A 22,902-nucleotide genomic window follows, 5' to 3' on the forward strand; every position below is an offset into this window, starting at 1 on the left:
AGGAATATACAACATTATTTTCTCTGACCATTCTTACTTGGTCTTGCTACATATTACACACACACCTGTTAGAAGACAATGTTTCACATGTTTGTTAGCTGCTCTCATGCCGAGATGTACTTGTCTTTCAGAACTATGTTGAAGAAAAGCTTATACCCACCTGGAATTGGATGGTCAGCATAATGGACTCCACTGAGGCTCAGCTCCGTTATGGGTCTGCTCTGTCGTCTGCTGGCGATCCAGGACATCCAAACCATCCCCTGCATGCATCCCAGAATTCGACCCGCAGAGAGCGGATGACGGCACGTGAGGAAGCCAGCCTGAGAACTCTAGAGGGTAGAAGGTACGAGGCCAAGAATACATGAGCAGGCCTGCTTAGCAATGTGGTAACGTCAACGTTCTCCTTGCTTTCGTTTTCAAGTAGTAAGACGACGCCTTACCAAAAAACCATGTGCCCAACACAAAAGCTATATGAAAATATTGTCAGATAATTACAACTCATTGAGAATCTGATCACATTTCTTCTGCTACATAATTCATTCTTTACATTCTTTAAAATGTGTTGTCTATATCAATATATATTGAATACCTTTTCAAATTAAGATTCTGATCATTTGAAAAACAAATACAATAAACTAAAGATGTTGTGGCTATTCAATATGGCAGCTTGTGTGTCATGTCTGCATTATATGGGCAGTTTGGACGGTACAATAACGAAAGCAGGAAGTCTACCACAGCAAAAGATTTGGATGTTGTGGTGTCTTTTAAAGAAAGCAATGTTCTGATGAATTGCAGAAATTGGGCAAACACTCCAGTGAGTTTGACAGAATTGTAATTAAAGTGAAAGTATTTGGCGATACTCTTGGAATTGGTTAGTATTTTCAGTGCCTCTGTAAGACACAATCACTTTCTCCATGTTGATTACTGGAAGCGCTCACATGAAATATGACTTTATTTTATTACAGGAGTGCAAGACAACCCTGCAGTCACAATCACTATATATGCAAGTCTTTCAATTAATGTTCTTTCCTTCTAGACGAGCCACTTTGCTCAGCGCTCGGCAGGGAATGTCTGCACGTGGAGACTTTCTAAACTACGCGCTCTCGTTAATGCGCTCTCACAATGATGAGCACTCTGATGTACTCCCAGTTCTGGATGTCTGCTCGCTGAAACACGTGGCGTATGTTTTCCAGGCTCTTATCTACTGGATTAAAGCAATGAATCAGCAGACCACACTGGATACTCCTCAGCTAGAACGAAAGAGGTACCCAAGCTTATCATGTTCTCACATTTCCTGTAGCTGAAAATGATTCCACTCCTATCAACCTATCCATTATATACATGTCAGTCTCCAGAGTGACCTATATCACTAGCATTCACTGTGTCCTGTTCCAATTCTGGTATCTTTTCATGAAATGTGTGATCATTGTGCAATAAAATATGTAGCATTGGTTCTTTCTTACACGTCCTTACAGTTTCCTATTTAGTACCACACATTACTTGTTTGCTTAGTAAAACGTTTGTATTTGTATCTACAATAAATTGGGCAGCCATCCTATGAGTTCAGTTGTACAAATTGCAGTGACCTGTTTAAGTGATTCTATATGGGCATCCCTTCCCCCCCAAAAATGACATGATTTTAAAATATTTAAAATTATTTAGAAAATGATGTTTTGGTCGGCTACCAGAAATTGCACCTTTTTGGATGAGCTTTGAATACCATTATAAGGCTTTACAAATATAGGTTTATGATCGCCTTTTAGCACCTCTTCAAGGAGGGACACTTTTTCCCACCATTCTTTAATTTTGCTGGAGGACTGACAGATTATTCTCTTCACAGAACCAGGGAGCTCCTGGAACTTGGCCTTGACAATGAAGATTCAGAGCATGAAAATGATGATGACACAAATCAAAGTATGGAAACTTTTAATTTATTCATGTGCCATTTCCACTATGTTCTAAGTGTATTCAAGTTTGGGAACTACCCTTAATGGGTAATTCTATTGCACGAGGGTATTAAATTAGTCCTTCCAGACTTTTTCTTGCTTTAGCATTTCTTTATTTACTGTATCTGGTGTTTCATGCTAAAGAATGCAACCCAGCTACACATTTTAGCTAATCCAACTACTGCCAGACACTGAATTATTTGGACAGGCAGTATCTGGTATGGCATGAAAAATCTGTTTTGTGTGGAAATGGCTGATGTTCCTTTGTTCAAAATATGCCATGTGTTTGCCAGGCTCGACTTTGAATGACAAAGATGAAGATACACTACCTGCGGAGACCGGTCAAAATCATCCGTTCTTCCGCCGCTCGGATTCCATGACATTTCTGGGTTGTATTCCACCAAACCCCTTTGAAGTTCCTCTGGCAGAAGCCATCCCACTTGCAGACCAGCCGCATCTTCTACAGGTGTCACAGGGTTTTACTATGGTGATATTAATACATCTAAAATAACAATGCAAAATAATATTCTTGTCACTGTCTCATTTGACACTGTAAGATTTAATTAATCTAATTAATCAGCCCATTCTGATTACCATACTGATGTATTGGTGTATCTGGCATATATATGGCAGCAGACCATAAATACAAGTATGCTGTTTACGATAATGTTGTTTTACATGCACAAGATTTCAATGCAGTATTTTTGCCATTCGTAAGATTATTTTGATTGCGTTTCTGAATTTAGGACCTGTTGGTTATAGTTTTTGAAGTTGTGATAATGTTAATATGGCGAATGTAGGATATTGGCACACTGAAAAAATGTAGGCTTTGTAAACATCTGCAAAGCATTGGTCTCATTCGCTGTGTGCAGGATTATAGGGCAGGCTTTGTCCCTTTTGGATGTCAGGTGTGCCATTTCTTTATAAACTTTGCAAACATGTTTGAAGCCGACCTGGACTTAGGACATTAACGATCTATTATTCCAATGTATCCGACTGTTCTTTCCTCCTGTCATGCCTTTTGATTCATTGGTACAGTGATGTGACAATCTAGAAGTGATGACATTTTGTGGTCAAGTAGAGGACCTCACTCAAAATATTTCTCTTTTTAGCCAAATGCACGGAAAGAGGACTTGTTTGGCCGACCAAGTCAAGGCCTCTATTCATCTTCTGCTAACAGTGGAAAATGCTTAATAGAGGTGACGGTGGACAGAAACTGTCTTGAGGTAATCGACTTTAATATGAAAATGTGTTCAGATTTAATTCTAATTTTTTTTTTAAGTAAGGTTTTGCTCTTAAATGTGCGACTCTGCTTCCTCTCGCCTGATACGCCACGTGTTTCAGCTCTGTTTGTTCTTTTTGTCTGCAAGATATGTCATGAAAAATTCACCATTGTTCCACCACCAGAGAAATGTATAACATTCCAGCCTTTTAATTAACTCTTAATCTTTGTAAAATGTTAAACCTATTTGGTTCATTATCTTAAGTGCCGGTGGTATGATGTTTTGGCTAGAATTAGTTGGTCAAAGATTAGATGTTATGGGAAGAAAAAAAAATCTAATTTACTGAAGTTACATTCAGTAGTTACATAGTAGATGAGGTTGAAAAAAGACCTGTCGATCAAGTTCAACCTATATTAGATGATAGATACTTATCCTATATTTGTATTTAAAGTATATTGATCCAGAGGAAGGCAAACAAAAAATGTTAATATTTGAAAGAGGCAGTATATGTGTAATTGAATTCCTTGCTGAGATCCATATTTACCCTAAATTAGGTTCCTAGTTTCTTCTTGTCTGTATAATTATCCTTACCTGGTAATTATTTTTCACATTATTTCTCTGCAATATTATGGTGCCATCAGTGGCCAAACAAAACAGAGGGGAGCACTGTAGTAACAATAACCTGTTTGTACAACAGTTTACAAATACCCTTATCCCAAAACGGGCTGGGTAAAGATCATAAGAAGACTCCTGGGAACAAAATGGGAAACCTTGTTCCAGGTTCACAAAATGATTGCAGATCGTGAACAATTGTCCCTTTTAAACACAAATTTGGAGGTGGAAAAAAAACCGCTGCATCTTCAAAATTTGTTTTAAAATGGGGGTACTGGAGAGTTGACTTTAAACCGAACTTGTATGTGTGCAGCTGGAACAAACTAGACAACTCCTGAAATGCTGTAAGATATATTTGTGCCCTGCTTCTATTTCTCCTGCTGTGTAGGTTCTTCCCACCAAAATGTCTTATGCTGCCAATCTGAAAAATGTCATGAGCATGCAGAGCCACCAAAAGGAGGCCGAAGAACAAAATGTGCCGTCCGAGGAACCGGAGGGCTCCAAACCGGGTCCCTCTGCACATGACCTTGCGGCTCAGTTGAAGAGTAGTTTATTGGCAGAAATTGGGCTGACTGAGAGTGAAGGTCCCCCGCTTACATCATTCAGGTACCGTTTCAAGAACACCAAAAACGAAATAGGGTGCACTCTATTTTGCGATGAGCAGAAACCATGCGCGGACCAAGTAATAGTTACCGGGCACAACTTCCTTGTGCACAAATAGAAAGTGCTTACCATTCATACCAGTCAGCAGCAATTTTATTTTTCAGTTGGTCAGAATTACTGTGTAACGGTTTCTTAAATCGGTGTCATATAAACAATAGATAACAGGATTCCCCCCCCAAAGTGCAGAGTAGAGCTCTGCTTACAAAAGTCTTTTGCCATAATAGCCATTGATTTAGGAACAGTTGGGGAGGGCGACGTTTCTGGTCCAACATGGACCTTTCGTCAGGTCTATGTCATGAAATAAGGGAAAGTGAATATTTAATTTGAAGCAAATGAAAAGCAGCGAGTATGGTATTCAGTCGCATTACTTAAGTTATTACAAAGTAGATGCATCCCGTTTTCATTTCTCTGACCATAGTGCTCCTTCTCGGCTCTCTCCTGTTGTGCTAATGGTGCCGCGGCATCACAGGATTGGCCAAAAGAAACTGGGAAACTTAAATAGCCTAAATCTGGGGTACGATTGTAACAAAGGTGTGTGCCCGTAGGAAGCCTGCATTGTACGGTCGGCCGCACAGAACCCTCCCCCCCCCCCCACTCCCACCCCCACCCCTGTCTTTGAGCAAATGCAGGTTAAAAAAAACAACAATAAAAAAAAACTAACAACATTTTTTTTAAATAGAAGATACATTCGAATGGAAAATAAAACCTGTGTCCCTTCCCTGCAGCCTAGGACAGAGAACAGCATTGCTTTTGGACCAAACTGTTACTGTTGCCATTTCCTTAAACCTTTATTTATTCACACTTTTAATGCGGCGTGCGTTTAGTTTTATCTTCATAAAAGACATTTTTTTTTTTTTTTTAAATAGTGTTTTTCTTCTCAGGCCTCAGTGCAGCTTCATGGGCATGGTGATTTCTCACGATATGCTCTTGGGACGTTGGCGTCTGTCTCTTGAGTTGTTTGGCAGAGTGTTCATGGAAGATGTGGGAGCAGAGCCAGGATCGGTGAGTTAGTCTAATCCCTTTTGGTCTTACTCTTGTTTCTCAATGATGGTACTGTATCTAAAAAAAAAAAATAACACTTTTCTATGACAGATCTTGACTGAATTAGGTGGTTTTGAAGTAAAAGAGTCAAAGTTCCGCAGAGAGATGGAGAAGCTTAGAAATCAGCAATCGAGAGATTTGACATTGGAGGTAGGATTGTCCTGGGTGATTAGTGCTTTTTGAAGAAGCATTGAATGATTGGTGTTGCACTGCAGATTCGCATAAATGCCGGAAAGGATGCGGTTATCTCTTAATTTATAATTATTTCATATAGCGCTTTCCTCCCAATGGGACTCAAAACGTTTAACAATTACAGTACAGCGCACGGTACTCAGCACATAGGACTTTTACAGGCGCAGTCCCTGCCCTGTAGAGCTTACAATCTTAGTGTGCCTGAGGCGCAGGGAGATAGTGATTTGCCCAAGGTCACAAGGAGCCGACACCGGGACAAGAACCAGGTTATGATTCACACAATAAAAATCTATAGCCATTTGAATTGGCAAACGTTCAATGGGAACACAAATGAAAATCCAGATTTTTCTAGATTAGTTTATTAGGAGCCTTATCCTTGTGTTTTATTGAGCTGTAATGGAATTAAGCATATCCTTCCAAATTAAAGTAGCATTGTATGTTTTTATGGTATCTGTTTTTATAATGCTATAAAGGATTCCCATCTGTTACATTGATAGCTTCTTATATTCTTGACAGTTTTCAATGTAAACATAGGGGGAATACTGACAATTATTTCAATGCCCCAAACGTTACCCTTTTCGGCTCCTTTACAGTGCGCTGTACTTTCTTTTATTGGGAGAGAGAGACAAAATGTTACAGGTATAGTGATGTGCAAATCCAAAAAAGATTAGCTGGTTCTGTTTGCGCTCCACCAAGTGTTGTACTTATTTAACTTGAATGTTTCCAGTTGAAACCATTATATAGTTGAAGTAGATGGGTGTAATTCTATTTAGTTACTGTATCTTAACTACATTTTGATGAAATCTACAGAGCTCCTTTAATGTGTATCTAAAAACAAAAACGGTCACAAATTGTCAAATGCAAATAAGTTATTTCCATGCATAGTGGTGCTTTGTGAGTGCATGTGGTTTAACACATGGCTATTACAAATTTCAACCGAGAATTAGTACCGTAGAGGTCACTTGCGTATATTTGCCACATTCACCTTAAAGCAGCAGTTCGCTCCCCAGCCCCCTCTTTCTTTTATTACATCGGTGGGAAGCATGGTGTCCCTGCAGCTGAACCGCATTCATTTCAGCTCTGTGAACACCCTGGTTCCCGAGACGTATACTGGGAAAGGTGCCGCCCATTTAAATCTCCCGCGCCTGCGGGCCAATAGGAAGACACGACGGATGATGTTGCAACTTCCTATTGGTCCATGTTAGAGGGGAGATTTAAACCGCCGTTTGGATTCTCATGGAGGATATGGTACCGGCGGCACCTTTCCAGGTATGTATCTCGGAAACCTGGAGGTCCCCATAGCTGAAAACCGTGAATGTGGCTTCTCACCCATATAATAATAATAATAATAATAATAAAAAGGGGAATTTATGGATCAAAATAAAAAAAAATAAGAGGGAACTGCTCCTTTAAAGAGTTTATACATAACGTTGTGCAACCTGTCCATCTCTTTAGAATTACAAATAGGAATAAATGAGATTACATTGTTTGAGATTAATGGTTTAAAGGTAACCCCTTTTTCCTGTCCCACTTTTAGGTTGACAGAGATCGAGACCTCCTTATCCAGCAAACAATGAGGCAGCTAAACAATCACTTTGGCCGGAGATGTGCCACAACTCCAATGGCGGTGCACCGGGTGAAGGTTACGTTCAAGGATGAGCCGGGAGAAGGCAGTGGGGTGGCCCGGAGCTTTTATACTGCAATTGCACAAGCATTTCTGTCAAATGAGAAGCTGCCAAGCCTGGACTGTATTCAAAATGCCAACAAAGGAACACATACAAGTAAGGCGGTTTAAAGTTTGTTGACTAGTTGGGAGGTTTTGTAAGCTTTGGTTGGATCAAATGTCGGTTTGACAACTAGAACCACCACAAAACATTGATGATCTGAATTCCAGACAGAAACCTTGTCCTTTAACAGTTTTCTCTTCATAAGTGTGCGTTTCCTGGCAGTTAGTGCCCATCTTGTGTTAAAAAGTTTCCTTGAATTTACTTCGGTCCTTTTTCCCACTGTTCAGCTCCTGTAAGAAACGTGTTTATTACATCATTAGCCGATTGATTGCTTGCCCAAAATAAATTTGCAAACTCTTAACATAAAGGAAGGAAACAGTGTGGAGTGGTTTTTTTTTTTTTTAATAATAAATAACAGTAAAAATTAAACAAAAGCAAACCTGAAAAATACATGTATTCCTGTGATCTGTGTGCAAAACATACCACAGAATAATACATCTAATATCCCAGGATTTACAGCTAATATAGAAGAAAGAACCTTACTCATGCACCAGTTAAAAAAATTAAAGGCTGTTTTAGTCCATATATTTCATCAGTTTGCGCAAAAACGGCAGGGCAAATTTATGAGATAAAAGCAGCAGAATAAAGTACATATTTTCACTTGTGGAAAGTGCTACTTTCCCCTTTATATCCACAGAATGTGATGTATCACATTATAATATGTACGCCGTGTAACTCGCCTCTAATGCGATAAGTCACATAATATGTACGTCGTGTAGCCCCCCACTAAGGCGATACTTCACATTGGTTATTACAACATGTTTACCTATTGCCACTTGTATTCTCTTTTATAAATAATTAACTTGGTCTTAATTGTCATTTTAAGGTCTAATGCAAAGGCTGAGAAACCGAGGAGAGCGTGATCGAGAGAGGGAGCGAGACATGCGAAGAAGCAGTGGTTTGCGGGCAGGCTCTCGACGGGACAGAGACAGGTTTGTTACTGGTTTTATTTACTTTTTTTTGTAAGTGTTGCACCATTTTTACGAAGTGAATACATTGAGGAAACCTTCACAGGACGAGACTCTCTGCCTCTGGTCTGCGCTGAGCTCAGTAAGATTTATTCACTCTGTCTAGAAGATGAATTTTCTTTTCCAGTTTTACACTTCCAGAAAACATACTTTATGGTGAGATCTTGTAGTTAACTATTTTGGGCAAAAATGTGAGTGTGATTTGAACAGGAAAGTAATTGTTGTAACTCGTTGAAAATGCCTGTCACAAGTTTTCAGCCTTAAACAGTTTTGTTTTTTTCCCCTCCTATTCGTATAGAAACCCATTTAACATTTTTGAACATCGTAACTAAAGGAAAGGTGTTTAGGAAATGTTTATTCCTTTGGTGCTTTAAAAGAAAACTTGAAGTAATGCATGGGTGAGGTCAGACTACAGAATAGTATACATGAAGAGTTGCAATTTGTACTACTAATATTGTTCGGGTCACCTGATCTTCCTTCCTCAACATCTGTAACATACAACGTATATATTTTTTCTTCTTCTAGGGACTTCAGAAGACAACTTTCTATTGACACACGACCATTCAGGCCAGCCTCCGAAGGAAATCCTAGCGATGACCCCGACCCCCTGCCTGCACATCGACAGGCCCTTGGAGAGAGGCTCTACCCCCGTGTGCAAGCCATGCAGCCAGTAAGGCCAACTTATCCCAGTGTCCCTTTTAGGTTCTGTAGCTTTTCCACATGACACTCTCACTGTTTGGACGCTTATCTAGGATTATCTGATCGGGACTTTGTATCCCGAAAATGCCAGTGTTACAGCGTTACTGCTTACAAGAGCAGAAACCACAGAATGAGCGTGGACTTTTTTTTATTAAAGATATAGGCAATTGCATATAAATTTGCATACAAAGAGCTGTTCAGAATGTCATCACGTCATGGGTTAATTGCCATCATACAAAGATCTGCTGCCAATAAACATTAAAACAAAGTTAATGTCTTAATTGACAGAACGACTAGTGAAGCATGTCACGGAAAACATAAGGATGTTAAATGAATTGTAAGTTGTGTGTAATTTACACAAACTGCATACCCGAAAATACCACTAGTATATGTTAACTGTTTCTTCTGTTATACGCTCCTCTTAGAGGCACTCCTAGGGAAACATTTATTTATTTTTGTAATTGATTTGAAGCAGGGCGTCTCTGGTGCTGAACCGCGTTGATTTCAGTTCCGGGGACCCCCTGCTTCCTGAGATACCTCCTATGGTGGGGGAGGGGGGAGTCAGTAGCAGCCCAGACTGGCTTGTCGTGACTATCGAAGTGAGGGCTTTAAATATCCCGCAGCCCAATAGTAAGCCGTGGCGTCATCCATTGGCCCACGGGACAGAACTCCGCAGAGATACCGGCACCCCCTTCCGAGGGAAGTATATCGGGAAGCAGGGGTCTCTGGAGCTGAAATCAATGCGGTTCAGCTCCGGAGACCCCCTGCTACTAACCGATGAAAACAAAAAAGTGCCTCCTTTAAATGTTTAAAAACAATTACTCAGTTGATGGACAAAAATAGTTTTAATAAGACAAGATCACTATCATACAGTATATGCAATACTGATGCAGTTATGCGCTACAGCATATAACGCCAGGAAGACTTGCTGTATAAGCCATGGAAAGGGTTTAATGGTTGTACTATCAGTATACTATTTTTAGAGTCTCTTGAGTTCACACAGTAAATATGTTCTCTTTAAAGGCATTTGCGAGTAAAATCACCGGCATGCTGCTTGAATTGTCTCCTGCTCAGCTGCTACTACTGCTGGCCAGTGAAGACTCGCTCAGAGCCAGGGTTGATGAAGCCATGGAACTCATAATTGCACATGGAAGGTAAAGCATGGAACTAATCCCTCATATTACAGGTGTGGTGGATTATCCCTGCAATCGGGGAGTTTACACGCTGTCTGCAACGCAACAGCCTATTTTGACATGTGCAGGTGTAACACATCGTTGAACTTATCTTTTTATTTTATTTTTTGCAGGGAAAATGGAGCGGACAGCATCCTTGATCTCGGCTTATTAGATTCATCTGATAAGGTACAGGTAAGAGATCTGAATGTTTCACATGCAGAAAGCCTGAAGTGTCAGTTTTTCTATTTAATCTCTCTAGTTGGCATATCCATTTAAATAAGGGCTCCAAAAATCCACCTCAACATTTCTAATCTGCAGTCGCTTCAACATTGTCCTTGAAATTTGAGCTGTTCATTTGTCTGTTAATACTAATTAATTCTGAACATTAAAGGTAATTAGGAGATTGCTCCATTTGCTCCAACAGCTATAACATGCGCCAATGGAGTAGTTTGGAGGTCAGAAGCAGGTGAACCCAGTTCGAATCCTAGTGTCATCTCCTCTTCTTGTGACTTTGACAAGTCTCTATTTCCCTCTAACTCGGGCACCAAAATACATTGTGAGATATTTGGGGGGGAAACTCAATAGGGCCTAAAACTTGTATGTACAGCTGTCTACATAAGAAAAAAATGTTCTGTGCAACAATTTGAGTTTTTATCATTTGAAGCAAAAACATTTACAGCAGTAAATTTTAGAAGTACTTTTTCTTGCATTGTTATTTTTGCGGCAGAAGCAGTCAATGTCTGAAGTATTTGCCCTTAATATGCAATGTATTTTAAAAAAATTAAAGTAAAAGGTATATGTAGTGAAACATTTTGATTGAGTCCTCAAAGTGCATGTCGTATTTCTTTCTACAGGAAAACCGGAAACGTCACGGCTCCAGTCGCAGTGTGGTAGATATGGAACTAGACGACACAGACGACGGTGACGATAACGCCCCTTTGTTCTACCAGCCCGGCAAACGAGGATTTTACACTCCCAGGCAAGGCAAAAACACAGAGGCACGGCTAAACTGTTTCCGAAATATTGGCAGGTAAGATTTTATTACCGAATCCGTGTTCTCTCCCGTCTGGCAGAGTGGCTAACTGGTGTGTAACCAGACAGCATTGTGTTTAATGTGGAACTGGAGGTTCCTTGTAAAGGTGCCTTGTGCAGTGTTTGCATGTGTAGTTCGTGGTTGTATTTCTAAATGCTTTGTCTTTCCAGGATTCTTGGGTTGTGCTTGCTACAGAATGAATTATGCCCTATTACATTAAGCAGACAGGTGATTAAAGTGCTTCTGGGCAGAAAAGTAAGTTGTTTTTACTGACTGATAATATCACTGTCTTCTGTTATGGGGGAAGGCCAATAAATATTGATGACAAGCAGGGTATTTCCCGGCAAGGAAAATGGCCATCATATAGGCTCTGACAATCCTTAAAACCTACTAGCTCTGAACCCGATGGTTATTTTTTAATGTAGACTAATCGCAATTGTCCACTATTTCATATGATGTTTAGCTTAGATCTGATTAGGGGTATAAGTGCACATTCAAATTACTTTGTATTGTTGCTGGTGTTAGAAGTGGGAGATCTTAAAGTCGTTAACATGCATTAATTGTTCAAAATTTTATTTTTTACCACCATTTTTTATTTTTAATGCTTGTATTTTGAAATAATTTGGTTTGCTTTCTAGTTCAGATACATATTTGTCTAATATTGTGATGCTTCAATAACCGGCTTTCTAATTTAGCATTGATCACCGCAAAATCGGTGTTGCATTCTTTCGTCAATGGCTCGTGTGAAAAACAGTCAAAGCTAGTCTATAGCACTCTATTCAATATTTACTTTGTCTTTTTTAATTCTTTGTATTGGTACAAAGTGACATTTTTTGCATATATAGTGAAAGTCAAGACATTAGAAGCACCGACATCAATAGATCATTTAACCACTTATATAATATTATGTTGCATAGGTCTCTCTAAAGCAGTGTTTCCCAACTCCAGTCCCCGGTGAACCCCAACAGGTCAGGTCTTAAGGATATCCCTGCTCCAGCACAGGTGGGTCAATCAGCGGCTCAGTCATTTTGACTGAGCCACCTGTGCTGGAGCAGGGATATCCATAAGACCTGACCTGTTGGGGTTCCCTGAGGTCTGGAGTTGGGAAACACTGCTCTAAAGTGACAGTGGGCACAGGTGATTTTTGCAGTGTTTTCTTACTGTAACTCGTTGCAGCCAATGAAACAACATCTAAATAAAAATGTTTCTACAATGCATGGCTCAAGTGTTTTTTAATAAATATTTGTGACGTTATGAATCATCCACTCTACAGCATTTCCCTTTTTTTTTTTTTTTCTTTCAAGGTGAACTGGCACGACTTTGCATTTTTCGATCATGTTATGTACGAGAGTTTGCGACAACTTATCCTTGCCTCCCAAAGTGCAGAAGCCGATGCAGTGTTTGCATCAATGGACCTAGCATTTGCAATAGATCTGTGCAAAGAGGAAAGTGGTGGACAGGTATGAATGTTTAGACGAGCGCTATTTTGGGGTACACTAGATCCCCAAGTTTTAGGTTCTAACAGCACAACAAATGTAAGGTATTTGACATGTCATATTTTTGGACAATGCATATCCATAATAAAGCTTCTCATTCTCATCTCGTATGGACAAACTAAATATAAAATAATTGTATACACATTTATCGGATAAACAGAAAACCTTTCCATTTCTTCAAAGATTAATATACACCTTGTCTGGGTTAAAGGGATATTGCTCATTTTCCAACCTTGTATGACTTGTGATTTTGGGAGCCTTTCCAGCACTGAAAGCTAATTTGTAGTCCTAGCATAGTTGTATAGTGCTGGAAAGCTTTGGTTGTCTAATCCAGCTACCCTTCAAATGAGTAGTTGAAGCATATGTCAGTATTGTGAGATCTGCAGAATGTATACCAGATGTTCTATTAAAGTGACTCTTCAGCATTCACTTCATTGATTGAGGATTCTGCTACTATTCGAGATGCTTTTATGACCAAACCATTTTTCGCCAGAGGCCACCTCTGTCCTGAAACTTGTATTTCATAGTGTAGCTCTGGCAGCACCAAACAATTTCTGATACGCCGAATGCACAGTTTCTTGGCTACTATTAACGAATGCCCAGCTTAAAAAGAGAAACACACAGCTTTAAAGGGGGCTTAAAATTGCATGTATATAAAAAGGGATTTAGGAGAAAGTATGAAGATTATATGACAGTCTATTATCCCAACAAAAAACAAACAAATGCCCAAAGCTACTTCCAATGTGACAAAAATACAGAGTGCAATACCTATATATTCTCTTGAAAAAGTAATTTAGTTTAACCCTTTGGCCAAAGCGTCTTAAGTCTGCTGCCACTTCAAGGCATGACAGTTAGCAGGTCCTAACACTGCCTGAGTTAAAATTCTTATTTACCTGTATAATTAACTCAGATAGTGTTAGGACCTGCTAACGGTCATGCCTTGAAGTTGGCTAGCAGGCTTAAGACGCTTTGACCAAAGGGTTAAACTAAATGACCCCTTTTCAAGAGAATATATAGGTATTACACTGTGTATTTTTGTCACATTGGAAGTAGCTTTGGGCATCTTTTTGTTTTTTTGTTGTATACTACACATTTAGCCACGCCCACTAGCACTCCTTTTGACACTTAATAAATATATATAGTAATGTTTAGGATTTCTCAGATCTTATTTGGTATCCGCGTGTAAAGTATATTAACACGCCTGAGAATTTAATTTACTTAAAATTCCTTATCTACTAAGCTTTATACAAAAAAAAGTAGGACTTTTATTCGGATGTTTAAAAAGTAAAAACACCACAGGGCCCTGTTAGTGTGTGAAGGTGCAAAACGGCCCCGCACTGAAGAGAGCCAATCGCATTTACAAACTAACATTTTGTAGCTGTTTCTGAAAGTGTTAAGGAACTGTAAAAGACTCTCCTTTATGTAACTGGCTAAAGAATAAGTTGGATATATATATATATTTTCTAGGTGGAACTTATTCCCAATGGTGTAAATATTCCAGTAACGCCTCAAAATGTGTATGAATATGTGAGGAAATACGCTGAGCACAGAATGCTGGTAGTTGCAGAACAACCTCTACATGTAAGTACTTCCTGTTAAAAGTAAGGACTTTTCTGCTAGATTTGTTATCTCCGATTCAGTCATGACTGGGAAACAAGTAAAGACATCAATAACTTACTTTGTTTGCCCGTTGGCAGATCTTTGGTGCATTAGTTTTGTAAATGAAAGCTGGTACCTTTCAGGCACCCCCAAAACAGCGACCTGCAAGGGTAGACTTTGTTTTTGGGGAGAGACCAAGTAACTTCACTTGTGCAGCGGTGACCTCTTCATCTCCGGCAGCGTTCAGTTCTCTTGTTTGGAAATGATGGCTGTGATTACATTCTACTAAGCTTTAGGTGTACATGTGTAAATACTGGTGGTTAACACTGCCATTTTTCAGCTGTATCTGGTAATTGCAGTGGTAGGAGGAAAACATTTGCTGATTACTAAGCTAAATGGGAAAGTTAGTATGTTTTGTTGTGCAAGAGGATAACAAATCTGTTACTAGTCTTAACAACACTTGTCCCAAGACAGACTTAAAAATGAGCTGTAAAACTCTCAATGTATTTCCTTGTAAAACATTTGATAAAATCCTTGTTTAAATTATTTTGTTTGGCCTTCCGTTGCAACACTGGGCAAAAAACATACCCAGCAGTCAATATACTGTATTTTGCATCCCAGTACTGTGGCACACAAGTAGAATTAGAATGATTACTTGTGCATGGTTTGGTCCTGTCACCTGTAACACTGTGTGTTCATGTTTTAGGCAATGAGGAAAGGACTGCTAGATGTGCTTCCAAAGAATGCATTAGAAGACTTAACTGCAGAAGATTTTAGGCTCTTGGTAAATGGCTGTGGGGAAGTTAATGTCCAGATGCTCATCAGTTTTACTTCTTTCAATGATGAGTCCGGTAAGTAAATGGCTTGACATGTTCTTCTCCTTTGTTGCTTACTTGTTTGTATAAAGGGCACTAAAAAAGTTTGAAACAATGCTTTGCAGGCATCTCCGCTGGTAGTGATATTAGGCTCACGTGTAGCCCAAGAACGTTTGCTTGCTTTGCGAGATTGAACTGATTCGTCTTTCAACAGATGTTACTTTTTATGCTAATAACTTTTAATTAACATTTTGAAGAGGACTGACATTTCTCAGTCTAATGCCTATGTTCAGTATGGCTGTGACGCGATCTTCCTCGTTCTGCACGGTTATTGCTATTCTTCTGAATAGATCTGCGCTCTTATCCAGTACAAGGAAAATGTCTTCCCAGCATATGAAATAGAAGCATTAACTGTGCCTAATTTATATTATCCACCAGTAAAGTATAGTAATGGATACATATATTCTGATTTTAATCATGTGTTGACTTATGTATATTTTGAAACCGTCTTGTTTCTTAACTAATCATTAATTTAAGTTTTTATGAAGTGTTTGGTTTGTGTCTTGGGCAATACTCATTTTGAAATAAATATGTGCACCCTAACATTTGCTTTTTGAACAATATTTTGTATATCTACAAGATCAGATTTTAACCTAGCTGTATCTGCTACACAGGAGAGAACGCTGAGAAGCTTTTGCAGTTTAAACGTTGGTTCTGGTCAATAGTTGAAAAGATGAGCATGACAGAACGCCAAGATTTAGTAAGTAATTGTTAAATGTATATGTCCGTTCTTTTAAAATAGTGATACCTTTCTAACTACCGAGTTCACATATACGCATACACGCGCATGCACATACATACGCACAAACTACATACAAATATATATATATTTGTGTGCACATTTGGTTATGTTTAATAAAATGCATAGTTCTAAAAAATGTTTACATCATTTTCTGTGTTTCTGTTGCCTTTTTTAAGGTGTATTTTTGGACATCAAGCCCATCATTGCCTGCAAGTGAAGAGGGATTCCAGCCCATGCCGTCAATCACTATAAGGCCGCCAGATGACCAACACCTCCCCACCGCAAACACTTGCATATCCCGTCTCTATGTCCCTCTTTATTCCTCCAAACAGATCCTCAAACAGAAGTTGTTACTTGCTATTAAGACCAAGAACTTTGGTTTTGTGTAGAGTAAATAAAGTGTGCTGCCGTGTAATATTACTAGCAAAACCTTATTTTGTAGATCTTTTTCCATTTGTCTATAAAAGTTTATTACAGTTAATGCTGTCCGCACCCTCTGGTGGTACATCAAAGACTTAAATCCTTTTGGTGTTCAGAGTTGCAGGCGCTTCTAGCACCAAGGGGGTTTTAATAGACATTCCTCTACTAAATTTATAAACTAATAACCCAAGGAAAACTAGCACGTTTTACTGTAACGGTTTGGCTAGGTTATATTTACTAGGCCCAGCCCTGGAATTAAAGACGGGACAATATAAATGACACTGTGAGTAATAGTTTTTATTCTAAGGTCGGGGCAAGGATACCATGTTGCGGAGAATTCACTGCTGCCTTTGTGGAAAGTGCTTCATCAAAGGTTCTTGTAAAGAGGGAGTAGGGAATTCAAAATAAAAAAAAATTAAGTATGTTCTGTCCTTTTTGCTTTTTTTTTTCTCTCCCTTTTTGGGGATTTTTTTACATGCTATTTAATTTGTAGTTTGGCTGCTTTTGTGTACATGATGTATATTAAACTTGTAAAAGTGAGAGCCACTTGAAATCTAGAGCTTACGTTGCACTGTTCAGTTTGAACTATCACATATTTAATAACAAAAATGGAATCTAGCAAAGGACATTTTCCCTTGGCTCAAACTACTGAGAAGAAATCATTAATTTGGCCCTGAAAGTTTGCACGTAAACTACATGTATGTCATTTTGAGTTGAATGCATTCATAATCACTTTGCTTCCTTTTTAGTTCACAATTGCTTTTCTTTGCTTTCTTATGTTTTGCCATTTAGCAGGAAGTTGGGGAATTACATTACAAAGCTGCACGCTACTGTTTTTATCTTAAATTGGCATATATATATATAATTTTTTTTGTAAAAAATAAAATAAGTGTTTGGTTCTTTGTGACTAACAGGGTGCACATACCAAGACATACAATAGGAAGATTGGACTATGCTTTTTCTTCATTTTTGTTAAACATGCCAATTTCTGGTAAATATTTGAGCGTATCCGTCTGCCATGTCCTGCTAGGCAGTTGTGCTCTCATTTGAACAGAAGTATTTTGGATTGCTGCATTTGTTTTTTGTTTTGTTGGCAGCCATGTCATACCTGGTAAAATGTGTGGTTTTTTTTTTTGGTTTTTTTTAACGGTCACACAAATTACTCCGTTTTATTCCTGTTCATGAGAAACTCAATTACTTTTGTACGGAGGCTCTGAAAGTATCCCGCTGTATTCTTTGTTACAATTACTTTTTTTAAATAAAGAGACCAGAGAAAAGCTAACAAGTTATAGTTGTAGGAAACGTGTTTGTTTATGTAGCCCATGTGCTGTTGATTCATGGAATGCCTAAAGGACATAGTGTGGATCTGACCTGTTGAGACAACTCTTCCATGTTTAACCCTGTTCTGGAGTGGTGGAAGTGTGGCTTCTGAAAAACAATGCAAACATTAATCTTACAACTTGCTACAAAGTACTTCCCAATTGGTAAGATACACAATCTTCAAGCTTTAAAACGGCACTGCAGTTGTGTTTTTAAATTACAGGGTTGAAGTAGGAGGTCTTTGGAGCTGAACTGTATTAATTTCAGCTCCAGTGACCCCCTGCTTCCAGAGATACTTGCCTCCGTAACGGTGCCATTATCTGCAGCCAGTGAACTGTGTGCCTAACGAAATAATGACGTTTAAATGTCCCCCGTCACGTGGGCCAGCAGCAAACTGCTATAATCCGCTGTGGCTTCCAATTAGCCCATGTGACCGGGACATTTAAACTCCACGGTGATACTGGCGCTGCTACGGAGGTAAGGAGCTCTGACAACAGAAGGTCCCTGGAGTTGAAATTACGCAGTTCAGCTCTGGGGACTCCCTGCTTCAATCCTGTAATACTTAAAAAAACGAAACCTGTATTGTTGCTTTAAAATCGCAGAAGCAGCTAAAACCTAATGGCGTTCATTTGGTACTGGTGATATTTGCTGGGCTGGCAAGAAATTAGAAGTGGTTTTGTTTCCTACTAAAATGAGCTTGTGCAGAGCGACGGCGCATTCTGAGAGTACGAACCTGCAACATGATTAGGAGTTAAAATTTCATTTGTAACTGACCAAGGGAGGCGTTTTAGGATTACCACCACTGGTTTAAATGCTCAATACATGAATTCCAACAAAACCAAAAAACCTGAACGTCTTTTATTTAGAACTTTTTATAGATTAACCATCATAAGGGGCCACACTCACAGAAAACGTTTACGCTTAAGGCTGCGTGCGGCCACTGCAGCGACGCGCGCTCATGCTTGAGAGCCTTGACGTCACCAACTCTCTGACCATGAGTGTTAGCCGGAATTTGGATGGGGGGGGGGACGGGGCGCGGTTCATGAGGGAGGGGGTGCGCGTGCGCGTTGACTGGTGCTGATTTTCGTTGTTCAAGGGTCATGTGACCCTTAAGAACCCTTGGAAATCATGCAAAAAAAGGCACAGAAGTGCACCAAGGGTAAAGATTAATTAAAAATACAATAACAATGACAAGTAGTAACTTACATGTGAAGTAAAATTAATCTAGTGGTAAAAGGTACAGGAACATCAGACATAAGCTGATGCGGGACCCAAGGCTAGACGCCGAGGCTCGCAGATCAGTCCCGCGCGCTGGGACCAACTGGCTCGGCAATACTCCGATGTTACTTCCAGGTTGCATCCTCTCGCGATACAAACAATTGAAATAATGTTTAGTTAGATATTGTAGTAAGCACTAAATAAGGCCACCTATATAGGGTGCTACAAACTTACATAATCAATAAAGCAATTAAACAAAATAATAACAAAAAAGAGGAGAAAATAAAGGTTAATAGAAAAAATAGTGAAAAGAAAGGGAAAGATGAGAAGGAGAAAAGAGGGAAGGGAGAAAAAAAGAAAAATAATAAAAAATAGAAACAATTATGTAAGTTTGTAGCACCCTATATAGGTGGCCTTATTTAGTGCTTACTAGAATATCTAACTAAACATTATTTGAATTGTTTGCTTATATTATTTGATATATTTTTCAAGTACAGGCATACCCCACATTAATGTACGCAATGGGACCGGAGCATGTATGTAAAGCGAAAATGTACTTAAAGTGAAGCACTACCTTTTTCCCACTTATTGATGCATGTACTGTACTGCAAACGTCATATACGTGCATAACTGATAGAAATAACGCATTTGTAACAGGCTCTATAGTCTCCCCGCTTGTGTACACCTTCGGTACAGGTAGGGAGCCGGTATTGCTGTTCAGGATGTGCTGACTGGCGCATGCGTGAGCTGCCGTTTGCCTATTGAGCGAGATGTACTTACTCGCGAGTGTACTTAAAGTGAGTGTACTTAAACCGGGGTATGCCTGTATTAGGGTCCTTATATGTTCCCATTTTTGCTGGTTTTTATTGATATACATCATACACCAGCAATTAAGCCAATCAATACCTATTGTAGAGTTAGAGTACTTAAGGCCCCCTATAGGTGTCCCAAACTACCGCCTGATGAAGCACCAGTGTGTGAAACGCGTTGCGGAGTTATTGTACAGGACAGACAGCTGCTCAGTTGTCACACGCCTTCCCACGGAGCCTTGAGTTGCTTTCACCTGGCCAGCTCCAACGAGGGTAGTGTTTCAGCTGTAGGGACACGGCGATTGCGGTGGACTACTCCTTGCGGGTATCGCGAGAGGACGCAACCCGGAAGTAACATCGGAGTATTGCCAAGCCAGTTGGACTGATCTGTGAGCCTCGGTGTCTACCCTTGGGTCCCGCATCAGCTTATGTCTGATGTTCCTGTACCTTTTACCACTGGATTAATTTTACTTCACATGTAAGTTACTTCTTGCCATTGTTATTGTATTTTTAATACATTAATCTTTACCCTTGGTGCGCTTCTCTGCCTTTTTTTGCATGGTTATCCGTCGTTGGAGCTTCTCCGCAGTGGATGTTGGTGAAGGAGGGGTGCCTTCACGTTACTGCAGCAGCAGCAGCAAAAGGGGAGAGTAGATCTACTTCAAGATCATCATTTTAGGAAGCACGAGCGCGGATTGACTGACTTGTACTCTTACCCTTGGAAATCAATTTTCCTGGTCTCCCCAAGCGCTGAGCATTGCCAAGCGTACGTGCGCACACACGCGGTGTGGACATGCGCATCGAATAACATTGATTCGATCGAGCTAAGCGCGCACGTCGCTGCACCGTGGCCACAGCCTAAGGCTGAGATTATATAAGAGCTGCGAGAGAGCAGCGCAATTCTGTGACGTCACCCAGCGCTGCAGCCGAGCAGCATCTTGATTATACCGGGGAGGGAGAGCAGAGGAGGCTTGGAGGCATGGCCATCAGCGTTTCGCCCTCATTGGCTGAACCACGTGACACGGCCGTCGCCAGAAAAAAACTAGGATCCTCAACTTCCCCAGCCGTACGCTTTGCAGTACGGCGTGGGGCGACCGTCGCGGTATGAGCACTTCAATTGGAAGTAAGTTACTTGTTTTGGCGCTGTGCGGCATCACAAGCGTTTTTGGGTATAATCACAGCCTAAGGAAGAACCTGTTTGCATGGGGAGAACCCAAGGACTCGTAATCTTACCCACACTGGGGAGCTGTTTTATTTTACCATACTGGCAAAAGTTCTGAGACTTGGTAAATTAACTAATGCCTTTTTGATGGTAAATGTGCATTGATAGTGTAGTATGTATAAAAAAAAACAAAATCACTACAAATGTGCAGAATTGCTTTTAAATACAAGATATTGATTTTTTTTTTTTTTAAGAAACCTGGCCGTTTTTAACTTGTGCCCCCACCTGTAACTCCATTCCTGTCCCCTTCGTTTCTATTTATGCCTTGCCCATTCTACTTTGACTTTCCTGTGTGTGCCCACCTTGCCCCTACGTTCTTTTTATGCTGCACAAATGTGAGGGATTAGTTTGTAAAAGTGGTAGGTGGTAAGTAGCATAACACCTTCAGCTGTACATCCCAAACTATCATACAGATAATTCCACTGTTTCATAGCCAGTGCCAACAATATGGGCTAAAAATAGCCCACTTTGGCAACTCCTCTGCTATCCTCTTTCTCCCCTACAATATGCTTTTCCTAGCACTCTCCCTCTTTCATAATCAGTCTGCCAAATTTCTGCCTTGCTGCTATTTTCTCAAGTTCACGTTATCTTTTTTTTTTTTGGATTACATTATAAACCGTGGCTTTAAACCTACCATACTATTTAAATTAAAAAATAAATACAAATGATACTGTGAAGAAGTGTTTGCGTGACCTGGAAATAATCCTACTCCATCCTTTTTACCACCACACCCTACACCCATTTATTTGTAAACAGTTTTCTTTTTTCTTACAACTTCCCCCTCCCCCCCCCCCACCCCATTAACTTGCATTTTATTTCTGTTTAGCTCCATTCTACCTTTAGTGAATTCTCTTCTCCCCTCTCTGCTGTCAATCTCCAGCAGCTAAAACCAGAAAGCTTAGGGTGGCAAAAGTAGTCCATGTTATCAGTAAGACGCCACCAACATCTATCAAATCATGTATTTGTTTATGTAGCTTTTAGTCCCTTTCTCTCATATCCCAGCTAGTCCTTTTTACCCTCCGTCCCTTCTTTCCCTTCTTACCTTACTTTTTTCTTTAAAATCCCATTCCCCCCTCTTTGATTTCCCTCTCCTCTCTCTGGCTTCCATTTATTTATCGCTATTTCATGGTTAAGGTCAAGCTGACAGGTTTCTCTAAGACCGTTCCTGCCTCCCCACCCCCATTATCCAGGGTCAGGAGGAGTTTCTCTTGCTCCCAGCGGGCTGCAATGCTCAGTGTCTGCCAGTCCTCCCCACCCCCTTCCCTCCCTCCTTCCCCTCCACCCCCTTTGCTGTATGCGGGAGGTGGCACCAGCAGGCAGATCTGCCCACTGCCCTCTGAGCCTGCGCCGCAATGGGGGAGCCCGGACATCCTGTGGAAGACACCAGGCCGACAGCGGGCAAGGTGAGCAAGAAATCCCGCAGCCTCAGTGCTGCTCTCGTGTGCAAAGGGGAGGGGAATAAGAGATCGCAGCGCAGATCTAAATCACATCACTGGATCCACATTCCCTGAACCGCTATAAATATAAGCTTCACTATTAAGGAGTTTCCCTGTGATTTGTCAATGTGGCTCCCACTGCAGGCATTAAATATTACATCGCATTATATTTAATATACCTGAAAGCAGCATGTCTGATTTAAAAAATAAAATAAAAACAGCTGGCTCCTGGGTTCTTTTTCTGAGGGATGAGGAATGAAAGCCCTTGTCCCCCTCGCTGGCTTTTAAATCTCCCCATTGCTGCTAGGTGGTATCTGAAGGAAGGGTTAAACACAGCACGGGCTCCACCAGGGGGCAGGGGTCCAGCCTGCAGGCACCGTGAGACCCCATTGTGCTTGGTGGCGCTATTGCTGGGGCCAGCGGTGA

General features: G+C 40.3%; 2 protein-coding genes and 1 long non-coding RNA gene across 3 annotated transcripts in view; 2 read left to right on the forward strand and 1 right to left on the reverse strand.

Annotated features, from left to right (window-relative positions):
• Positions 1–16,893, forward strand: part of UBR5 (ubiquitin protein ligase E3 component n-recognin 5) — an 86,912-nt gene extending 70,019 nt beyond the window's left edge. The window contains exons 40-59 of the mRNA XM_075582573.1: positions 132–343; positions 1,037–1,264; positions 1,841–1,914; positions 2,240–2,412; positions 3,059–3,172; positions 4,170–4,387; positions 5,326–5,446; positions 5,537–5,635; positions 7,215–7,458; positions 8,291–8,396; positions 8,958–9,102; positions 10,155–10,285; positions 10,438–10,498; positions 11,161–11,336; positions 11,510–11,594; positions 12,644–12,799; positions 14,303–14,416; positions 15,141–15,285; positions 15,924–16,009; positions 16,228–16,893. Of these exons, the coding sequence (XP_075438688.1) occupies positions 132–343; positions 1,037–1,264; positions 1,841–1,914; positions 2,240–2,412; positions 3,059–3,172; positions 4,170–4,387; positions 5,326–5,446; positions 5,537–5,635; positions 7,215–7,458; positions 8,291–8,396; positions 8,958–9,102; positions 10,155–10,285; positions 10,438–10,498; positions 11,161–11,336; positions 11,510–11,594; positions 12,644–12,799; positions 14,303–14,416; positions 15,141–15,285; positions 15,924–16,009; positions 16,228–16,440 (2,901 nt within the window). The 3' untranslated portion in view covers positions 16,441–16,893. The remainder of the gene's footprint in view (positions 1–131; positions 344–1,036; positions 1,265–1,840; positions 1,915–2,239; positions 2,413–3,058; positions 3,173–4,169; positions 4,388–5,325; positions 5,447–5,536; positions 5,636–7,214; positions 7,459–8,290; positions 8,397–8,957; positions 9,103–10,154; positions 10,286–10,437; positions 10,499–11,160; positions 11,337–11,509; positions 11,595–12,643; positions 12,800–14,302; positions 14,417–15,140; positions 15,286–15,923; positions 16,010–16,227) is intronic.
• A 697-nt stretch (positions 16,894–17,590) lies between these two features.
• LOC142479511 (uncharacterized) lies at positions 17,591–22,240 on the reverse strand. The gene is made up of 2 exons (XR_012794204.1): positions 22,083–22,240; positions 17,591–17,899 (listed from the first exon to the last, which is right to left on the reverse strand). It is a non-coding gene; the product is annotated as an uncharacterized LOC142479511 (long non-coding RNA).
• Positions 22,241–22,312: 72 nt separating this feature from the next.
• Positions 22,313–22,902, forward strand: part of RRM2B (ribonucleotide reductase regulatory TP53 inducible subunit M2B) — a 29,958-nt gene continuing 29,368 nt past the window's right edge. Inside the window, exon 1 of the mRNA XM_075582574.1 lies at positions 22,313–22,443. Coding sequence (XP_075438689.1) covers positions 22,393–22,443 — 51 coding nt within the window. The 5' untranslated portion in view covers positions 22,313–22,392. The remainder of the gene's footprint in view (positions 22,444–22,902) is intronic.

The sequence above is a fragment of the Ascaphus truei genome, chromosome 2 (assembly GCF_040206685.1).
Source record: "Ascaphus truei isolate aAscTru1 chromosome 2, aAscTru1.hap1, whole genome shotgun sequence".
Lineage (NCBI taxonomy): Eukaryota > Metazoa > Chordata > Amphibia > Anura > Ascaphidae > Ascaphus > Ascaphus truei.